Source organism: Canis aureus, chromosome 3, assembly GCF_053574225.1.
Source record: "Canis aureus isolate CA01 chromosome 3, VMU_Caureus_v.1.0, whole genome shotgun sequence".
NCBI classification, from domain to species: domain Eukaryota; kingdom Metazoa; phylum Chordata; class Mammalia; order Carnivora; family Canidae; genus Canis; species Canis aureus.
Window position 1 is genome coordinate 56,239,723 of NC_135613.1, and position 19,809 is coordinate 56,259,531.

The window sequence follows — 19,809 nt, forward strand, 5'->3', positions numbered from 1 at the left end:
AGGGAGAGAGGGAGCATTGGGGTACCTGGCTTCCCCTGGCTCTAGTCTGTGCTGAGACAGAAGAATGGGGAAGGGGGGCAGGCAGGTTCCAGAGGGGCTGAGACGCCACAGTGGACACTGCATTCCGTGTGGCCAACATGGAGCCTCGTGAGGCTAATGAGCAGGGCTGCCCTAAATCCCAAGGCTCAAGGAAGGTTGTCATGCAGATTAATGGCAGGAGATGGAGACCCACAGGGAGGCCACACCACCGGGGTGAAGGCCAGAGGTACATCCTGCAGGGGTCTTCTGTGGTTCGGAAGGAAACCCTAGAGACTCTTCCTATTCACCTGAGGTTTGTTCTTATGGCATTACATTTAATTCTTTTTTTGGAAAGATTTTATTTATTTGATAGAGAGAGCACAAGCCAGGGGAGTGGCAGACAGAGGGAGAGGGAGAAGCAGACTCCCCGCTGAGGGACTCGATCCCAGGAGCCTGGGATCACAACCCGAGCCGAAGGCAGACTCATGAGCCACCCCGGGTGCCCCACATTACATTTAATTCTAATAATAGTCTGTAAGATGGTGCTCTTCTAGTCCCTGTGTTCAGATGAAGAAAGAGACACAGAGAGATTAAGTGACTTGCTCGAAGTCACACAGCAGAGAAAGAAGAGGATGCAGGGGGGCGCCTGGGTGGCTCAGCAGTTGAGCGGCTCCCAGGCCTCCCCAGGCCCTGCTGCTCCATGAGCTTTCCCGGTGAACGGAGCCCAGCATGGGGCTCAGCGTTGATGTCCCAGTGTAGTAGAAACAGGGACAGCCAGGGTCAGAGGTTAGATGAGGCCGCCCCAGGGCCCCAGGACTCCAGGCACTGTGTGTGTGGGGTCCTCCCTACTTTGAAGAGGGGGTGGCCCAAGGGCAGCTACTGCACCTGCAGAGAAAGGAGGTCTCCGTCATAAAGTGGGTTCAAAGCAGATGAGTGAGCATCTCGTGTGTGCGCCAGGACCACTGAGTGGTGGACCCGGGTCTTGGCCGGGAGCCAGTCCTCAGCCACGTCCCTGGTTAGGAACATGGAGCTGTCTGGGCAGATGTCTCAGTGGGCTGGAGTTGGGGGGCAGTGTACAAAGGGAGGGTAGCATCAGGTGGAATCTGGCTGCAGAAAGTGCCCTCTGTTACCATGTCCATGGGGGCAAATCACCTGGTGGACTTCCCTACTAGCTGTGTCTCTTCGGGAAAGTTAACCAACCTCTCTGTGACTCAGGTTCCTCATGTATAAAGCGAGATTGATGGGGACATCTGGGGGGGCTCAGTCAGTTAAGCTCAGGTCATGATTCAGGGTCCCTGGATGGAGTCCTGTGTTGGGCTCCCTGCTCTGTGGGGAGTCTGCTTCCCAGAACCTCTGCCCCTCCCCCTGCTTGTGCGTGCTCTCTCCCTCTCTGTCTCTCTAATAAATAAATAAACAAAATCTTAAAAAAAATAAAGTGAGGTCGATGACAATCATCCTTCCTCCCTTGGGTTGCTTTGAAAGATTGATTACATGAGTTAAATCTAGGGAGGTGCTTAGACCAGCGATGGCGTGCTCTAGGCGAGGTATGAAGGTTCCCCGTTCTGATCACTTCTGGTAACACAGGAGAGGACACGGTCACGGGGAGGTGAATCGGCCTGAGCCACCTTGTGGGCGCATGTGGCAGAGCCTGGTGAAGGGCTGCTGGTCCTAACCCAAAGTCACCCAGATCCCTGGTTGTGTGGGGACAGAGCCTGGAAGGTGGAAGTTTGGGTGTGGAGATGCCTTCCAGAAGGGGTTCCGTTTTTAACTGTTGGGAAGCCAAGACTATTCCACTTAAAGGAATTTCATTCCCTGGAGCCAGTGGGGCATTGAGCCCAGAACCACCCTTTGATTCTAAAGAAAGAGGCCCACCCCCAATATTCCTCCCTCCCCCACTAGAGTACTGGAGATGCTTTTCTGTGGTCAGGCTGGGCTTTAAGAATAGACAGTGACACAAGTGACGCTTACAAAGCAGAAGCACTGCCCTGGGGTTGGGGCACATCTCTTCCCAGTTGGCCCTCAGAGGGGAGCCTCAGCGGACCAGCTGTAGGGCAGCCTGAGTAGCCATGACAACTGGCAGGTGTCCTGCAAGTGCGCGGATCCAGGCAAGGAAGCAGGACAGAGCACTCCCCACTCAGCCCTCGCTGTCACAGAGTAACACCCCTCCCTGCAGGGATGAGCAGGAGGCACTGAGCTAGCAGGGAAAGGAGGGGGACGCAGGGCAGCAGGACATTGGGAACCTGGGCCCTGAAGGCACTGAGGTGGGAGGGAAGGGTGGCTGGACCAGCACAGCGGTCCACTGTGGCTGCAGTGATGGGGAAGTTCTCCAGGACGCGAGATGGTGCTGGATTGGGATGGGAACGAGGCCATTCAGGAACTGGGAGGCAAGGAAGGTGTCCTCCTGTGAATGTTCAGACACATACTCTGCAGAGAGTGGGTGTGGGAGTGGCGAGGGCCACCCTGGTGACCCAAGCCCCCGCATCTAGCATCTCCACGGCTCTGAGAACCCAGATCTCCAGCTGCCCACATTGGTCTCACCATGATGTTCCCTTTCTGCTGCTCCAACTGGTTGGGTGACTCTACTAGTAAGCGGTTTCTCAGAAGAGAGGGTGTTGGAGGCCTGGGTTCTGCCGGAAGGAGGGAGCCACTGACTCCCGCAGCCCTGCCCGTTCCCAGCACAGCTTCCGTGCTCCCCAATGTGATGTGCACCAAGACGGCATCTGGGATTTGAGTGCCATGTGGGAACATCAGAGGGAGGAAGGCGGGAGACAGCAGAGCCTGGCCTGCTCTCTCATCCTTCCTGGGCAGCTGCTCTCCCGCCGTCCCTCCAATTCCCATTTAAGAGTCACCGGGCCGCGTGTCCTGTTCTCCTGCTCTTACCTACGGGGCTCGCCAGGCTCACTGGTGCGCTGTCCCAGGTCCCTGAGCCCAGCCAGGGGCCGGTGGTCACACGCCCCAGTCCTCACGCACCTGCTGTCCATGCAGTCCCTGCTGGCGTGGGGTTGAGAGGTGCTGGGGTGGCTGGCAGGCAGTTCTGGGGAGACCCCGAGGCACCTGTCACTGCGTGGGTGAGCACCCACCCTAGGCTCCTGTCGCTGCAGCCCAGGCTGCCGCCTCCTCACTGACCTTGGTCTGCTTTTGGCTCCAGGACATTCCTGGTCCCCTCCTCCAAGGTGTGGGGAAAAAGGGCTGTCTGTCAATGCCTCCTCCTCTGTGTCTCTCTGTCCAGTGGACTCCTAGCCCTGGAGGCCAGTGTCCTGTAAACCCCTCCGAGCACCCCCACCCTTGTGCCATGTCCCCCCTCTCTGCATTCTTGCTTTCCTTGCCTCCATCCCCTTCTATTCCTCTTCCACAGAGCGGTGGGGGTGGGGATGAGCCGTAGTGATGTGATCTGCTCTGGGGTCCTCCAGGGGGACAGAGCAGAGGCTTCTGTCTCTGGAGGTGGGGGTGCACCCCCAAGAACATAAGGAGGGGCAGGGCCCTCGCTCCAACCTGTCAAAGTATCATTTTCATGAAAATTACCAACACGATTCATAAAATTAGAATGGACACAAGTTAAAGGTTTAATTCCACTTGGTTAAGGTGGTAATGGTGGTTCCAAGAGCAGTTAGGATGCTGCGTGCTTAGCGGCATTCACGGCCATGCCTCGTTTTGTTGTGTTTCAGGTTATTGTGCTTTGCAGATATTATTTGCTTTTTTTTTTTTTTTTTCACACATTGAAGAGTTGTGGTGACCCTGCATTGAGCAAGTCTATAAGGTCCATTTGCTCACTTCCCCTGTGTCATATTTTGGCAATTCTTGCCGTATTTCAGACTTTTTCATCATTATCTTTGTTGTGGTGATCTGTGATTAGGGAGGATCTTTGATGGTGCCATTGCAATTACTTTGGGGTGCCATGAACTGCACCCATATGAGATGGTGTGGGTGTTCTGACTACTCCACCGACCAGCCATTCCCCGGTCTCTCTCTCTCTCCTCTGACTTCCTTATTCCCTGAGACACAGCAACACTGAAATCAGGCTAATGAATAATAACCATACAGTGGCCTCTAAGTGTTCAGGTAAAAGGAAGAGTTATGCGTCTCTCACAAATCAAAAGCTAGAAGTGATCACGCTCTGTGAGGAAAGCATGTTGAAAGCCGAGATCGGCTGAAAGCTTGGCCTCTTGTGCCAAAGCAAAGTTAGCCAAGTTGGGAATGCAGAGGAAAAGTTCTCGAAGGAAATTAGACTGCTACTCCAGTGACCACACAAATGATAAGAAAGAGAAGCAGCCTTCTTGCAGATGTGCAGTGTCAGTGGTCTGGATAGAAGACCAAACGAGCCCCAACATTCCCTTAGGACGAAAGCCTAATCCAGAGCAAGACCCTAATGTTCATCCATTCTGTGAAGGCCGGGAGAGGTGGTGACCTCAAAGTGCAAGGGCAAGGAGCAAGTGCTCCAGAAGAGGGAGCTAAGGTAAGGAATGAAGGTGGCTACGCTCAGCAGCAGATCCTCAGTGTAGATGAAACAGCCTTCTGTTGGAAGAAGATGCCATCTAGAACTTCCACAGCTGGAGAGGAGAAGTCAACGCTAGGCGCTTGTGCAGCAGGTGACCTCAAGTTGAAGCCAGTGGTCATTTGCCATTCTGAGACTCCTGGGGCCCTTCAGAATGAGGCTGAATCTACTCTGTGCGCTGTCCACAAAGCCTGCGTGACGGCACCCCTGTGTACAAGCTGGGTTACTGAATATTTTAAGCCCGCTGTTGAGACCCATGGCTCAGAAAAAAAGGATTCTCTGCAAAATATGACTTCTCATTGACAGTGGACTGGGTCTTCCAAGAGCTCTGATGGAGGTGGGCAATGAGGTGGTGTTGCTTCCATGCCTGCTAACGTTCTGCAGCCCATGGGTCAAGGAGTCATTTTGACTGTGAAGTTTTATTAATTAAGAAATACATTTCATAAGGTTCTAGCTGCCACAGATAGCAATTCCTCTGATGTATTGGAACAAAGTAAATTGAAAACCTTCTGGAAAGGATTCACTATTCTAGATGCCTTTGAGGACACTTGTGACTCAAGGGAAGAAGTCAAGATATCAACATGACCCAGGGTTTGGAGAAAGTTGATTCAACCCTCACAGATGACTTTGAGGGGGTCCAGACTTGAGTGGGGAAGTTATTGCAGATGTGGCGGGAACAGCAGGAGACAGAAGTAGAGCCCGGAAATGGGACCGAATCACTGCAATCTCATGAAAAAACCTAATCAGATGAGGAGTTGCTTTTCTTTCTCTTTCTTTTTTTTTAAAATAGGTTTTTATTTAAATTCCAGTTACTTAACATACAGTGTAATATGAGTTCCAGATGTACTATATAGTGATTCGACACTTCCATCCATCCCCTGGTACACCTCATGACAAACGCACTCCCTCATCCCATCACCTATTTCCCCCATATCCCCACTCCAGTCCTGGGTAATTTTTCTTAACAAGGATATTCCCTGTGAGCACAGCAGGTGATCACATAGATCTCTTCTGGGTTTCTTCTCTCTCTCAATGGAAAGTCCCCATGCCCTGACTCCTCACCTGGTCCTGCTGTGCAATCTCTTCTCTTCTTCACCCAGCAGGTGGGTTTGCATCTTTCCAGACTTCCTCCCAGGCATTGGTATTTATTAACAAAATCAGATTTTTTTAAACCGTAAAAGGTATCACACCATGCTCATTGTTGTATGACTTGTTTTCCACCTATGTTAATACATCATGGATGTTTTCCCTATGTTGCCGTTTATGGGTTGACCCTATTATGAGCTATGTTATTTTTCCTAGTTGAACATTTTCTTCCCGAGGGACACTTGGCTTTTTAAAAGTACTTTTCCTGTTATACATAATACAGCATAGAACACCATTGCAGGGGTGCCTGGGTGGCTCAGTTGGTTAAGCATCTGACTCTTGGTTTCAGCTCAGGTCATGATCTCAGTGTCATGGGATCATGAGCCCTGAGTCAGGCTCCTCTGCTCAGTGGAAAGTCCACTTGAGATTCTTCTCCCTCCCCCATGGCCCTCCCCTTCAGCCGCTTGCCCTCTGCCCCTCCCCCAACTCATGTGCACTCTCTCTAAAATAAATGTGTAAAATCTTTTTTTTTTAAAGATTTTATTTATTTATTCAAGACACACACACACACACACAGAGGCAGGCAGGCATGCAGAGAGGCAGAGACACAGGCAGAGGGAGAAGCAGGCTCCATGCAGGGAGCCCCACGTCGAACTCCACCCCGGGTCTCCAGGATCACACCCTGGGCTGAAGACAGCGCTAAACCGCTGAGCCACCAGGGCACCTGGGTGGCTCAGTGGTTGAGCATCTGCCTTCTGCTCAGGGCATGATCCTGGGGTCCTGGGAATAAATAAATAAAATATTTCAAATAAATAAATAAATAAATAAGAACAGTGTTGTAAACATTTATTTATGCAAATGTGGGAATTTTCAGTAAGACTCCTCTTTATAGGTGGTTTGTTGGGTTAAACTTTTTCTTTTAGATTTTTTAAAAAAGATTTTATTTATTTATTCATGAGACACACAAAGAGAGAGGCAGAGACATATGGGACTTGATCAAAGGGACCACCCCCACCCCCCCACCCCCTCCACCCCCCGGGAGGGGCAGACCGGGTGGTACAGCGGTTTAGCGCCGCCTGCAGCCCAGGGAGTGATCCTGGAGACCCTGGAACGAGTCCCATGTCAGGCTCTCTGCATGGAGCCTGTTTCTCCCTCTGCCTGTGTCTCTGCCTCTCTCTCTCTCTGCATCTCTATAAATAAAAAAAAAAAAAAAAAAATTAAAAAAAAAAAAAAAGGACCCCGGGATCACCAACTGAACCAAAGGCAGACGTTCAACCACTGAACCATTTAGGTGTCCCTGAATATATTTTCTTAATGATCAGTGAGATTAAATATCTTTTCACAGGTTGGTTAGACATTTAGGTTTATTTTATGGACTGTCTTTTAAGAATGTCCTGTAAAATTTGTGCCCTCTTTTCCAGGGAGTTACTGATTTGTACAAGCTGTTTATATATTTTAGATATTTGCTCCTGTTTGTATATAGTTTTCCCTCTTTGTTATTTGCCTGCAATTTTATGCCTGGCAGCACCCTGGCTCTGCGTTATTTCATTAACCTATTCTGTGCTACTGTCTTAGAGCCTTGCATCTCTGTTTCTACCTCTTTTTCTGCCACCTACCCACACCTTTGTCCCCTTCCTTCTCTGGTGACTCATTCCATCTAGTCCTGGAACACTGGGCAGGGAGTGGCAGGGGTAAGCTGAGCTTCCACTCCACTTTTAGGGCCATGTGCCCTACACTCCCTCATTCCTGAACTGAAAGGCTGGAGTCATTGGGGTGGTAAAGAGGGAGCTGTTCCTCTCTCTTTGGCCGGCAAGCCCAACTGGAATGGGAGTCTCCACAGCATGACTTTGGGACCTGGATGCCCAATGCCTAATTGTCCATGAGGAAGTCGCCATCCTAAGTCAAGACGACCACCATTCTGAACTAGAGCTCTCCTAGAGTTGAATGTTACCTGTAACAACCTTCTCTTCTTATGGGTTGTCAGCCAAGAGTCCAAGGACTAAGGGTGTGTGTAGTGAGAGACAGAGGAGAGATAGAAACAGAGAGAAAGAGAGTCAGAGGCCTGGGCAGTGGACGTGGTGGTGGCTTCTCCAAGGAGGATTGGAGACTGACTATTTAGATTTCTACTGCTGAGCTGCCTTAGTTTTTCCAGGAGATGTTAGTTGCTCCCAAAAAACATACACTGAAGCAAATACTGGCTTATTGACTGGAGCACGATTGCCTTCCAACTCAGTAGTTAATCCATCTATCTGCCCATCCATCCATCCATCCACACATACATATATTCCTTTTTAAAAATTTTTTATTTATTTATGATAGTCACACATTGAGAGAGGTGGAGACATAGGCAGAGGGAGAAGCAGGCTCCATGCACCAGGAGCCCGATGTGGGATTCGATCCCGGGTCTCCAGGATCGGGCCCTGGGCCAAAGGCAGGCACTAAACCGCTGCGCCACCCAGGGATCCCACATATATTCCTTTTTTAAAAAAGATTTTATTTATTCATGAGAGACAGAGAAAGAGAGGCAGAGACATAAGCAGAGGGATAAGCAGGCTCCCTGCAGGGAGCCCAATGTGGGACTCAATCCCAGGACCCTGAATCATGACCTGAGCCAAAGGCAGGCACTAAACCACTGAGCCACCCAGGTGTCCCCACACATACATACATTCTATCATTCTTCCTTTTATCCACATCAAACAAACCTTTGTTAGATTATCTTTCATGTGTCAGCACAGCACTGAGCACCAGGAATATATACTAAATGAGTCCCAGCTCCTGCCTTCAAGACACTCATGGTCCAGTTGGGGAGACACACAGGTAAATGGAAAGGGCACCCAGAAGGCTTTGAGGAATGATTTGTGTATTAAGTCCTCCATTCAACACCTACTCACTGAGCACCTGCTGTATGCCAGGTGCTGTGGTGGGCAGTTATGAACCCTATCTTCATGAGCTTGAGGTCTAGTGGTAAAGGGGAGGATGGGGGCTCATGTCTTCTGGAACATTCCACTAAGGTAGGCTCATAGGTGAGGGAAAGAGGGGGGAGGCACACCAGCTCTTAACTGCCTTGTGGTGGAAGTGACATATGTTGCTTCCTCCATAATCCATTGGCCAGCATTGGTCATATGGCCCCAATCTGAAATATTGAGCACCAACTTTCTGCCATAGCAACTCCTAGTTTTTGCCACTGCAAATTGTCAGACTCTTCTTTGTGGAATTTGCAAATTGAGGCAAATAATTCAAAGACAAAAAAGTGATAGGAGCATGATCATTTTGATGGTGGCATCTGAGGCAGATGTATGGGGTCCTATGCCCAGAGCCCGCTGGGTTTCCAGTCCTTCCTGAGGACCCTGCTTAATGCTTTTTTTAATCCCTTCAGATACTCAGTTTCTCTTCCATTTTTATTGATCTAATCACTTAAGTTATGACGAATTGTTTCCTATTGCTTGAAAACAAGGAGTCTAACAGCTCTATATCTCTGACTCGTTTGTGGCACACAATCTTGACAGAGAAGGGACAGTTCAGGAGCTGCCTGCTGGCACTTTCTGAGGCATTGCTCTATCTTAATGGTTATGTGTGTGCAGTGATTAGAATACATATTGCTTTCTGTCCACATTGTTTTATGGAAGAGATGGAAGTCATTAGGTGAATTCAAGGGGACCCATTTTGGCCTCAATGGACACTTCTTGATTTGGACCGAGAAAAAAGAAAAACAGAATGAAAGAATGTGTATGAAGTGTTGACATTCCACTGCTGAGGGTTGAATCTGGAAGGCAGTATGTGATTAATGGTATGCTATTTTCTTTTCTTTTTTTAAAAACATGTATTTATTTATTTGAATGGGGGAAGGGAGAGAGAGCACAGGCAGGAGGAGGGGCAGAGGCAGAAACAGATTCCCCGCTCAGAAGGGAGCCCGACTTGGGGGCTCAATCGCAGGACCCCAGGATCATGATCTGAGCTGAAGGCAGATGCCCAACTGACTGAGCCACCCAGGTGCCTTTTGTCCAACTTTGGAGCAAGTTTTTAAGAAAGCATATGTGGGCACAGCCTGCGTGTCCCAGAAAGTCGTCCTTCTCCTGCCCTGCTTCTGGTGGCCCCTTCTTTGTGGGTTGTTCATTTTCTAGCTGGGACCATAGGTCACTATCAACCTCTTGGGCGATTTTTCCACCTGCCACCCCTTGTGCTGCTGGGAAGCCTGTAGGAGGTGAGGTGGCCATTAGGTCCACTCAGCTGCGGTCAGTGGGATCAGGGGTAGGATTACATCCCCCTCTCATCGTAATGTAAGGCATAAATGCAAAGCAAAACAAAGTTATAAAACCCTTTAAGGGAACTGTGGGTGTTCAGGCACTTGGAAGCTTGGGTTCTTCAAAAGGTACTGTCTCATGAAAGTCCTGTTCTCTGGGGCCTTTTGTTTCTCTGTTTTGTTTCTGTTGTTGTGTTGTGTGTGTGGGGTGAGTTACAGGTGGCTTGGTTGTCCCAGGTGAGGCATATGGGGCACAGGTTTTCTGGGGGAGTCCTTTGGTCTGGGTGGCCTGGATTGATGGGTCAAAGGGAGGCTTCAGAGCACCTCGTTCTTCAGGGGAGTTAGATGGACACACTGTTTTCAATGAGCGGAGGGTCCAGGTAGGTGTAGGGCAGTGCCAGCTCCTGGTTCCGCTCCCGAATCTCCTTTGAGATCTGGGTCAGGCGGCTCTGGAAGGTCGCGATGCTCTGCTGGGGAGCCTCCTCTGTGAAGTGCTCCTCTGGGTAGGTGCCCAGGGGCCGCTGGGAACCAACCACAAGGCTGAGTGAAGGGGACACTCAACAGGTGTGACTCGCCTTCACCCTCCTGGAAGCAGACCCCACTGAGCCTCATTCGTGCCCCTCCCTCTAGAGATCCCTGCAGGCAGCTCTTGGAGACTAAGCTCAAGTCAGAGTCTTAAAGGGGGCATCCCCACCCCCCAGCACAATCACCTTGAAGCTAGGGTGACTTTGCATCACCTCATTTGATAATTTGACCCTCCTTGCAATATGCCCAATGCTCATGTGTCCCCCTGGGAAAGCTCAGTGAGGTGAAGGGACCCAGGTCCATCAATTGATGGCAGTGTTGGGTCTGGTCCAGAGAAGGGAAACAACAACCCCTTGCACATCCCAGAGCTGGCCCGGCTCGGCCCCCAGCCCCCATACTCACTTGGTCTCCAGGCTCCTTGCTCAGCAACCAGAGGGCCACAATAATGTCACATGTGGCATTGACCGGCGGGAGGGTAGCTAGAAACCCCTCTGGCCTTGTCTGGCCTTTAGAGGTGGGGGGTGGCAGCTGCATGCTGGCGGGCAGGTTGGGCATCCAGACACAGGAGTCAAACTGTAGGCCGAGAAGGCCACGTTGAGTTCTCGGAGCCCACCCCATCTCCATCCCGCCACCCTGGCCTGGCACCGAGCCCTCTCACCTGCCCCGCACTGACGGCATAGTGCTTGGCTGAGCAGTTGAATATCACCATGGTGACATACTGCACCAGGGCTTCCCGGGTCTCCAGTGAGAAGGGCATACTTGCGGGAAGAGGGGGGCTGGGCATGTGGTGGCCAAGTCCCCAGGACCAATGCTGCAGGGGCCTGAGGTCCCCATACCTGAGCTCTCCCTGCCCAGGAAGCCCTCGGAGAAGATCTCCCACACCCAGGCCTGGAGTTCACCGTCCTCACACACGGATGCATCACTCGGGTAGTAGATGTTGATTATCTCGGAGACAAAGCTGCAAGGGGCACTGGGTTCAGTCCCGACTTTGGACCCTGACCCTCTCTGAGGAGCAGCGCTGCTCAGTGTCAATGTCCAGCCCTCCTTCTTGCCCCGAGCCTCCCTGGCGGCCCCCCCGACCAACCCCCTGTTTCTCTCCCATCTTCTTACCTCCCCGACCCCCCAGCTCTCTGAGGACAGCCACCTCACCTCTCCACTGCACCCCAGATCTTCAGCCCATCATCCCGGTAGTAGTAGTTCGGGATGTCTTTGACTCCACGGGCCTGGATATCTTCAGGCAGACACAAGACAGAATAGTTTAGCTGCTCCATGTTCCTCTGTATCAGCTCAGAGAAGCCTCCAATGCCAATGCCTGTGGACTGGAAGACAGAACTCCTGGGTGCCCGAGCCCTAGCCCCAGAAGTAGCATTGGCGGGAGAGACAGGGAGTGTCCCACCACCCTCTTTCGGCCTCCCAGAGGCTGAGCTTACCCTGTCCACCACCTGCCCCGGGGCGATGAGCAGCTCACGGGCCAGAGTGTTGATGTGCAAGGTATACCGAGTGTGTGGGATCAACAGCTAGAAGGGTCAGAGAAGACAGAGATGGGTGAGGCCTGAGTCTCCCCAGCCCCAGACCTCCCTGCCTGGAGGCACCAGGTCTTAGAAATCACCCATAGAAAGAGATGACGGGGACAAGAGGGCCAGCTTGGGAGAGGGATTGGGGCTCCAGACCTAGTGCTGGGGGCTGCGCGCCACCAGCACCTTGTACTGGGACCCGGGCCTGGCACCACCTTCCCCTCTCTGGACAAATGAGGGGCTGATCTGGAGGAGCACGACAAGCCCCCAGCTCTAGCATTCTATGATTCACCAAGGCACCATGAAAAGCAGGGCCTGTGGAGCAAAATGGAGCCATTCCCCCAGACCACCAAGCCCTAGAAGCTGCAGATTGTCAGAAAGAATCAGCCTGGACCGAAGAGGATAGAGAAAGGCCTGCGTCCGGGACCCAGGACACTGTCTAAGTAAGAATCGGTGAATCCAACATGCCGTGGACTCCGCACAGGAGAATTGCTGCCCTTTGAAGAGGAGAGGCCCCAGGTCCCTGGGGGAAAGGAATTGGGGCCATCTGAAGGCTTAGCAGAGCCAGGGAACCTACAGAACCACTTTATAGACATAGGTCTCCCTCGGAGGGCTCCATCTCCCTGCTGCCGTCCACAAGAGACCTGCTGGCCTCTCGGAGCCGTGTGCACACCCTGACATCTGCAAGCCCCAGAGCTCTCATAAGAACTAGGCTTGCGGATGGCTGCTGCCTGCTGGTCTGCTCTGCCCCAAGAAGTCACATGCAGTCTCCTCCCTCACCCCAGTCCCCGTTCACCTCACCCAGGCTCAAGGCCTGTGGGAAAGCAGGTTCCCAGGGTTGGGGTGGGGGGAGCAGTCATACAGGGAGAAGCTGCTGAAGCAGGATGGGGGCCCTGCACCCCAGCCTGGAAGGATAGGGCCGTATGGAGACAGGCCGCAGAGTACCCCGAGGTGCAGACCACGATCCAGGCCACCCTGCTGAGCCACTGACCTTGAAGAGTGGGTGGCAGTGGGGCAGCTGGCGCAGTGTAGCCATGGTGAAAACCTCTGGCAGCAGGTGCGCATGCAACAGGTGCGTGACAGCTTCATGGACCGAGAATTCGGCATTGCGCACCCATGTCTTGGCCAGCAGCCAGTCCCACTTGTTGTCACTGGGCAGGAAGATGGGGCTGGCGGGTCCTGGAGTTTGGCTGAGCTATAGGAGGAGCGGGTCAGGGAGAGGTGGCCGCGGGTGTCTGCCAACCCCTCGGCCAAACTCCTCCGTCCCCCTGCCCTGCTGCTGACCTGGATGGCAAGGGGCAGCAGCGGCCCTCCCCCGGGGCTCTGGTACAGCAGGGTCATCGGGGCTGCGGAGAACTGAGGCTTCCCGTTAATGAGATTGGTGCGGACGCCGGAGAGGATGCCGTGATCCACCAGGAACAGGGAGCCCCTCTGCAGGACAGAGCAGGGGAGCAGGGGCTGCCATCTGGCTTTCTAAGGGAGGCAGGGGTGGGGCGGGGAGAGGACTCAGGGCAGGGAGAGGAGTGTGCCTGGGAGAGGGTGCCCCTGGCACTGGGCAGGTCCTTAGGGCCCTCTCCAGGAGGGGATGGGCCAGAGGCACTGGGACGGCAGTGTGCAGAGCCTGGATCCCCAGTCCCTCACCTCCAGCTCGGCCTGCAGACTGGTCCCGGGGCCCAGCACCGGGGCCACCATGTCATCAGTGACGGGGAAGTTCTCTGGGAGGTGGCCACAGCGGCGGATCAGGACAGGGTTGAGGCCATTCAGGAACTGGGAGGCGAAGAAGGTGTCCTCCTGCCAGTGTTCCAACGTGTACTCTGGGGCAAGGGCGGCGGGGGAGGGGGGCCAGGTCACGTCAGCCCGGAAGCCCCATCTGGGAGCTTCAGGGTGGAGTTGCTCCGGGTCCGTCCGGCTCCCTCTGCTTTTCACTCTATACCTTTCTCAGCCTGGGCTTCAGTCACTGCCTTTCACCAAAGCAGCAAGGCCCAGTCCCCTGCCCACCTGTCCTGCCGTCTCCCTGACACCCCAAGCCCAGGATTCAGCAGCCTCAAATGCACCATGTCAGACAGACTGGGCTGCGGCTCTGGCCCCACCTCACTCATCACCTGGCATCTGAGGACGGGCTCCTCCATCCAGCGGTGGCCATGGCACAGCTGAGGACCCCTTGCATGAGCTCCCTCTCCTCCTCTCCCCCTCGGGTCCCACTAATGCTCCGTCCTGAGGTGCTCTGGCCCCACCTGTCCACTCCGTCTCTGCTGTCACTGCCCTGCTGAGGCCACCATCCCCTACTGACTGAGGCTAGGGCCTTGTAACAGCTCCTCCTGCTGCCAGTCACATCTGCTAACGACCTGCCACCCACAGGGCACATCTGGCCACATCAGCCCTTCGCTGGCAGCCAGCCAAAGCTTCCCACTGCGCCTGGGAAAAGCCGGAATTCCCATCCTGGTCTACACAGCCCTGTACCCCTGGGTCCCATGCACCTCCTCCCCTCTGTCTCTTTCTTCCCTCCCTCTGGTCAAAGCAGAGAGGACTTTCTCCCTACCACCTTACCCCCCGCCCCCCAAAGGCCTCTGGTCCTTCCATCTTCGGGGCCTTCACATTCACTATCTGCCCTTTTTTGGTACTGTCAGACTTTCAGGTCTTGGCACAGAAGTCGCCTCCTTGGGAGAGCTTTCTGGGACCGCACCCCCCCCCACCCCGTCACTGCCCAGACTAGGCAGGTCCCCCCTTTCTGTACTCTCGCTGGGGCCATTGAACAGGTTTCATAGGTGAAACTCGGGGCACCTGGGTGGCTCAGTGGTTGAGTGTCTGCCTTTGGCTCAGGGTGTGACCCCAGGGTTCCGGGATCGAGTGCTGCATTGGGCTCCCCGCAGGGAGCTTGCTTCTCCCTCTGCTTGTGTCTCTGCCTCTCTCTCTCTGTGTCTCATGAATAAATAAATAAAATCTTAAAAAAAAAAAAAGTGAAACTCATTATTTTGATTTTGAGCCTAACATCCACTCACCTGCTTGGCTGTGAGCCCTATAGGGACAAAGACTGTCCACAGCCCCTAACCCAGTGTCTGATGGGCAGCTGCCCCACCAATGTCTGTTGGATTAAGAAGCATGAGAAGGTTAGGAATGCACCCAGTCTACACTCTCTCCTCTATATGTGGAGGAAGTAAGGCTGAGTGAGGGACAGGGGCCTGCCCAGGGTCACGCAGTGAATCAGTGCTTGGTTTTCTGAGGCTCCGGACAATTATGACAGCTGACATCTCAGGGAAGAAGTCAGGAGCCCCAGCCCGGGATCCTCACCAGCGGCTGGGGTCTTCCGGAAGTTGAACATCCTTTTCATCTCATTCAGACTCTTCCAGGGCCCCTTGCGGTCCAGCAGCCCCTTGAGTTTCAGCTCCGTAATCCTGCCAGAGAATATGAAGGGTGGGGAGGGGGCAAGAGGCCCTGGGAGACCCTCCCCTGTCAGCTAGCCTTATCCTTCCTAGGTCCTTGAAGCAGCCCCCAGATCCTGAAGTAGCCACTGTCCCTGAGATAATCATTGTCCTGTGGGAAGGTGGCGGGCAGAGGCTGTGCCCTGGGTAGGGCTGTGTGACCCAGATCCTTGATGGTGCGAGAGGGCAGAAGGCAGGAGTTCTAGGGCATCTGAGGCCCAGGGTCGGGAGGGAGCGGGCATCCTTACGCGGAGCTGACTTTCAGGTAGAAGCAGGAATTCTTCATTACAGAGTATTTGATGTTGAGATCCAGATCTTTCACAGACTTCTCATCCAGGCAGTGAGGCCAGCCCGGGCTGTATGTCTTCCAGCTGGAGAGAGGAGCAGGAAGGTGGTCAACAAGAAGACTCAGGAGCCCACTGACTAGGGCAAGGGCAGAGGGAGGCCCTTGTCACAGCCAGCCACCTTCTGCAAGCAAGAGTATTCTCGAGCTCTGCCTTTGCCAGGCACCTACAAAGCTGAGAGGGGAGCTGCCACGTTCCCACAGTGAGACTTCTCCCCTGAGCATAGGTGACAGGTCCAGGGCTGGGCACCTAACCAGAACGAGGCCAATCAAAGTCTCTTCTGGGGAATCAGAGATTGGGGCTGTTGAAAAAGAGACATCGAGGGGGTGCCTGAGTGGTTCAGTTGGTTAGGCATCTGCTTTTGGCTCAGGTCACGATCCCAGGATCCTGGGATCGAGTCCCCACATTGGGCTCTCTGCTCAGCGTGGAGCCTGCTTCCCCCTCTCCTGCACCCCCTGCTTGTGTTCTCTCTTTGTCAAATAAATAAATAAAATTAAAGAAAAAAAAAAGAGAAAAAGAGACATCGAGTCCAAAATGGAGTCACTTGTGCTAAGCCCACATCCACAAACCAAGATTTAATATCTAACCTATTTGCAAGTTCAGCCTCTCCCAGGAATGTGACCTTTAACATCAGTCAATCTGGAATTATTGGGTCATCACCAGTGAGGTGATCTCCTAACAGATTCCCCACCTTACCCCACAGGAAGGTGACCTTGTCTGAAACTCTCTGCTTTTTGCTGGAAACTTCCTTTTGCTGCCTCCATCTGCCTATAAAAGGCTACTATTTTGTATGGCTCTTCAGAAGTCCTTATTTTATTTTAAAAAAATATTTTATTTATTTACTCATGAGAGACACACAGAAAGAGGCAGAGGGAGAAGCAGGCAGAGGAGCCTGCAGGGGTCCCTGCAGGGAGCCCGATGCAGGACTCGATCCCAGGACCCCCAGATCACGCCCTGAGCCAAAGGCAGTTGCTCAACCACTGAGCCACCCAGGCACCCCTTCAGAACTCCTTCTTTTCTGCTTCAGGGGATGCTGCCTAATTTGTGAATCATTGAATAAAGCCAACTTGATCTTCAAATGTACTTGGTTGAAATTTTTTTTTTTATTTTTTTTTTTTATTTTTTATTTTTTATTTTTTTTAATTTTTTTTTATTTATTTATGATAGGCACACAGTGAGAGAGAGAGAGGCAGAGACACAGGCAGAGGGAGAAGCAGGCTCCATGCACCGGGAGCCCGATGTGGGATTCGATCCCGGGTCTCCAGGATCGCGCCCTGGGCCAAAGGCAGGCGCCAAACCGCTGCGCCACCCAGGGATCCCGAAATTTTTTTTTTTTTAAACAGGGCTGAGCCAATGAGGGTCTCAGTCTGGATTTCTAGACTACCACATGTAAACATAAGGTTTGTTAGTGATGGCCACTTTCCACTATGAGGACTGGGATCCAAAGAAAGCTGTTCTACAGAGAGAGAGAGAGAGAGAGAGAGAGAGAGAAACATGAAGCAAGAGAGAGAAGCATCTAGGCCCCCAGAGACAGAATCAGCTTGGTTTCTGGCCTGTGAGATCTGGCTATGCTTCCAGTACTTCTGAGAGCCCCCCTCCGGTCTGCTTGAGGATCTATTTTCTCCTTACAACCCAAGATCCCTGACTTACACAGATGCATCTCAAAGACTGAGGCTGTCTTGAAGCAGGGAGTTCAGAAGGCTTCAGTAGCCTTCGGCAGGCATCCCACGGAGAGACACTTTGACTTCCATAGCTTGGGGGAACCTGGAAATTTGCTCTGCCCAAGGCCTAAGGCATCTTTCTCAAGCAAGCAATACAGCCTGAAGACTTTCAGTTCAGTGGTAGAAATCAAGTCCCTGCAAAGCTGAGCCCCGCCCCTCTGCTCCCCACCCCTGGTGACTTCTCTTATTCATTCAGTCATTGCCTTCAGTCATTGCCTTTGGGTTTGAACTTTCAACTTTAAAGAACAAGTTGCAGCTACAGTACCTTGTCCTAGGTGGTGGCCCAACCTGGCTTCTCAAATGTGAAGGTACAAACCCATTCACCCAGAGATTTTGGGAAAATGCAGGTTCTGGTTTAGCAGGTGTGGAGTGGGTGGGCCTAACACAGATCAGATTGGTAATCTTAGCTTCTTTTGCAGAAGGAAATAAGGATTTAAAAAGTTAAATGATGCCTCCTTTCGGCAGGGCCTAGTCTAGCTCTAGGTCTCTGAACCCTTGGGTCTTTTTTTTTTTTTTTTTTTTTTTAAAGATCTTATTCATTTATTTGAGAGAGAGGCAGAGATAGAACCAGCAGAGTGAGGGGCAAAGGGAGAAGCAGAAGCCCTGATGATCCCCAGGATCATGACCTGAGCCAAAGGCAGACAGAGCTTAACCGACTGAGCTACCCAGACGCCCCAGGTCTTCGTTTTGATAGGAAAGGAAGAAAGGCCACATTACAGACATATCTGTTCTCTCGCAGATATGGCGCTAGGGCGGGCTGTTTGGGTGTAGTGGTTTCTTTGGGGACAGAATTCACAACACATGTGCAATCATCAGGAACCAAATGAGCCAGCAGCTACTGGACCCCCCCCCCCCCCAGAGACCTGGAGCTAAAGGCTTCAGGCAGTGGCCGAGTGGACCAGACCACAACCTTTTGAAAACCTGCACTTGAGCACAGGTGGTCCCTGGCCCCCTGCCTCTCAGGAGCCTTCCCCCCAAGCCCCAACTCCCCTGCAGCCACCCTGCACCACCAGGGCAGCCTCTAAGGAGCTGAGCCTAGAGCAGAGAAGCGCCCTCCTCCCACCTGCCCTGGAGGGTGAGTTTCCGGGGCTTTGGCGTGGTGGATTTCTGGTTCTGCCCGATTTCCAGGAGGATAAAACGAGCTGATGTAAGATAAAGCCCCAGGCATTCCCAGCACTGGTTTTCACACTCTGGCAGAGTCTTCCCTAAGGCTAAAGCCGTTCTGCTGCCCCCACCCTCAGGATGTGATTCAGTAGGCCTGAGTGTCAGTGAATTTGCATTTCTAACAAGCTCCCGGATACTGTTGTCTTAGAAGAGGGCCACTGGCCGGGACTTGAGTCGGTGTCTCCCAGGGCAGCCCAGGCCAGGCTGCCCACATCCCTATGAGGCCAGCGCCGCCCCCCCCCCCCCCCCCAGTGGCCCGCTCCTCACTGGTACGAGTCCTGCCTGGCCTTCAGCTCTTCCTGGCGCTGTTGCTGCAGGATGGGGTGGTCGTCCGCCCAGGGGACTTTGGCTGTGAGAGCACAGGAGAGGGTCAGGGGGGCAGGGACCCCCGCCCCGCCCCCTCCGGCCCCAGATGCTCCGCCCCTCGCCCCGGGTCCTACCAGCATCCCTGCTCCCACACGGGGCTGTCCCCACCGGTCCCTGGGGGCCACACCCGCCGGCCTCTCCTCTCCCGCGACCCGCTCACCGGCCCCTGCGCGCAGCGCCAGGCTTCCCGCGCCCTCCAGCCACTGGTAGCAGGGGAAGCGCAAGGGGGCGCCCTGGGGCGGCGTGAGCTGGAACCAGCGGCAGAACCAGGCGTCACGGGCCACCGGCCCGACCGGGGCGGGCAGCAGCAGGGGCGCCTTGTGCACGCGCAGCAGCAGCAGCGGGCCCACGTCCTGGGGGGACGCCACCTGGAAGTCCTCCACCTGGGGGGGAGAGATTTAGGGTCGGAGGGGGCGGCCCCTGCTCCCTCCTCCGCCTCCACCCCGCGCCGCGGTGCACTCACAGCGCCCGCGCTGAACTCCTTGCCCGGATGGTCCAGGCGCAGGGGGGGCGTCTCTCCCTGGGTCCCCACGAGGCTGACGGCTATTTTGTTCCACGTGCCGGCCCCGATGGCCTCCCCAGTGGACACTGTCACGCTGAACTCGGCCATAGTTCCAGCCCAAGTCTGGCTGTCTCCTGCGGCTGCTGACAGCTTTAAAGCTGGCGGCTCAGCCGGGGACACGCCCTGCCCCGCCCTGCCCCGGTCACCCGCTGCGAGTGCCCTGGAGCCCCGCGAGCGAACGGGGCGGAGCGGAGAGGGGCGGGGCTGGGAGGGAGGGATGCTCAGCGTGCAGGGTCGAGCAGGATCCGGGGGTCCTGAGGTTTGGGGACTTTTTTTTTTTTTTAAAGATTTATCTACTTATTCATGAGAGACACACACACACAGAGACACACTGGCAGAGGAAGAAGCAGGCTCCCTG

At 53.6% G+C, this 19,809-nt stretch overlaps 1 protein-coding gene across 2 annotated transcripts; it reads right to left on the bottom strand.

The window, feature by feature from the left end:
* Nucleotides 1–9,399: 9,399 nt before the first annotated feature.
* Nucleotides 9,400–19,579, bottom strand: ALOX15B (arachidonate 15-lipoxygenase type B). Of its 2 annotated transcripts, none has more exons than XM_077892737.1 (14): nt 19,353–19,579; nt 19,050–19,272; nt 18,791–18,872; nt 15,543–15,665; nt 15,164–15,267; nt 13,517–13,689; nt 13,160–13,306; nt 12,867–13,070; nt 11,792–11,878; nt 11,511–11,680; nt 11,193–11,319; nt 11,020–11,115; nt 10,764–10,934; nt 9,400–10,421 (listed from the first exon to the last, which is right to left on the bottom strand). In XM_077892737.1, exons 1-14 carry the CDS (start codon nt 19,497–19,499, stop codon nt 10,197–10,199), a joined length of 2,079 nt encoding a protein of 692 aa, XP_077748863.1. In that variant the 5' UTR covers nt 19,500–19,579; the 3' UTR covers nt 9,400–10,196. The 2 variants fall into 2 exon arrangements, with proteins under 2 accessions (XP_077748863.1, XP_077748864.1); XM_077892738.1 differs by having other exon boundaries at nt 9,400–10,357; nt 19,353–19,577.
* Nucleotides 19,580–19,809: the final 230 nt, after the last annotated feature.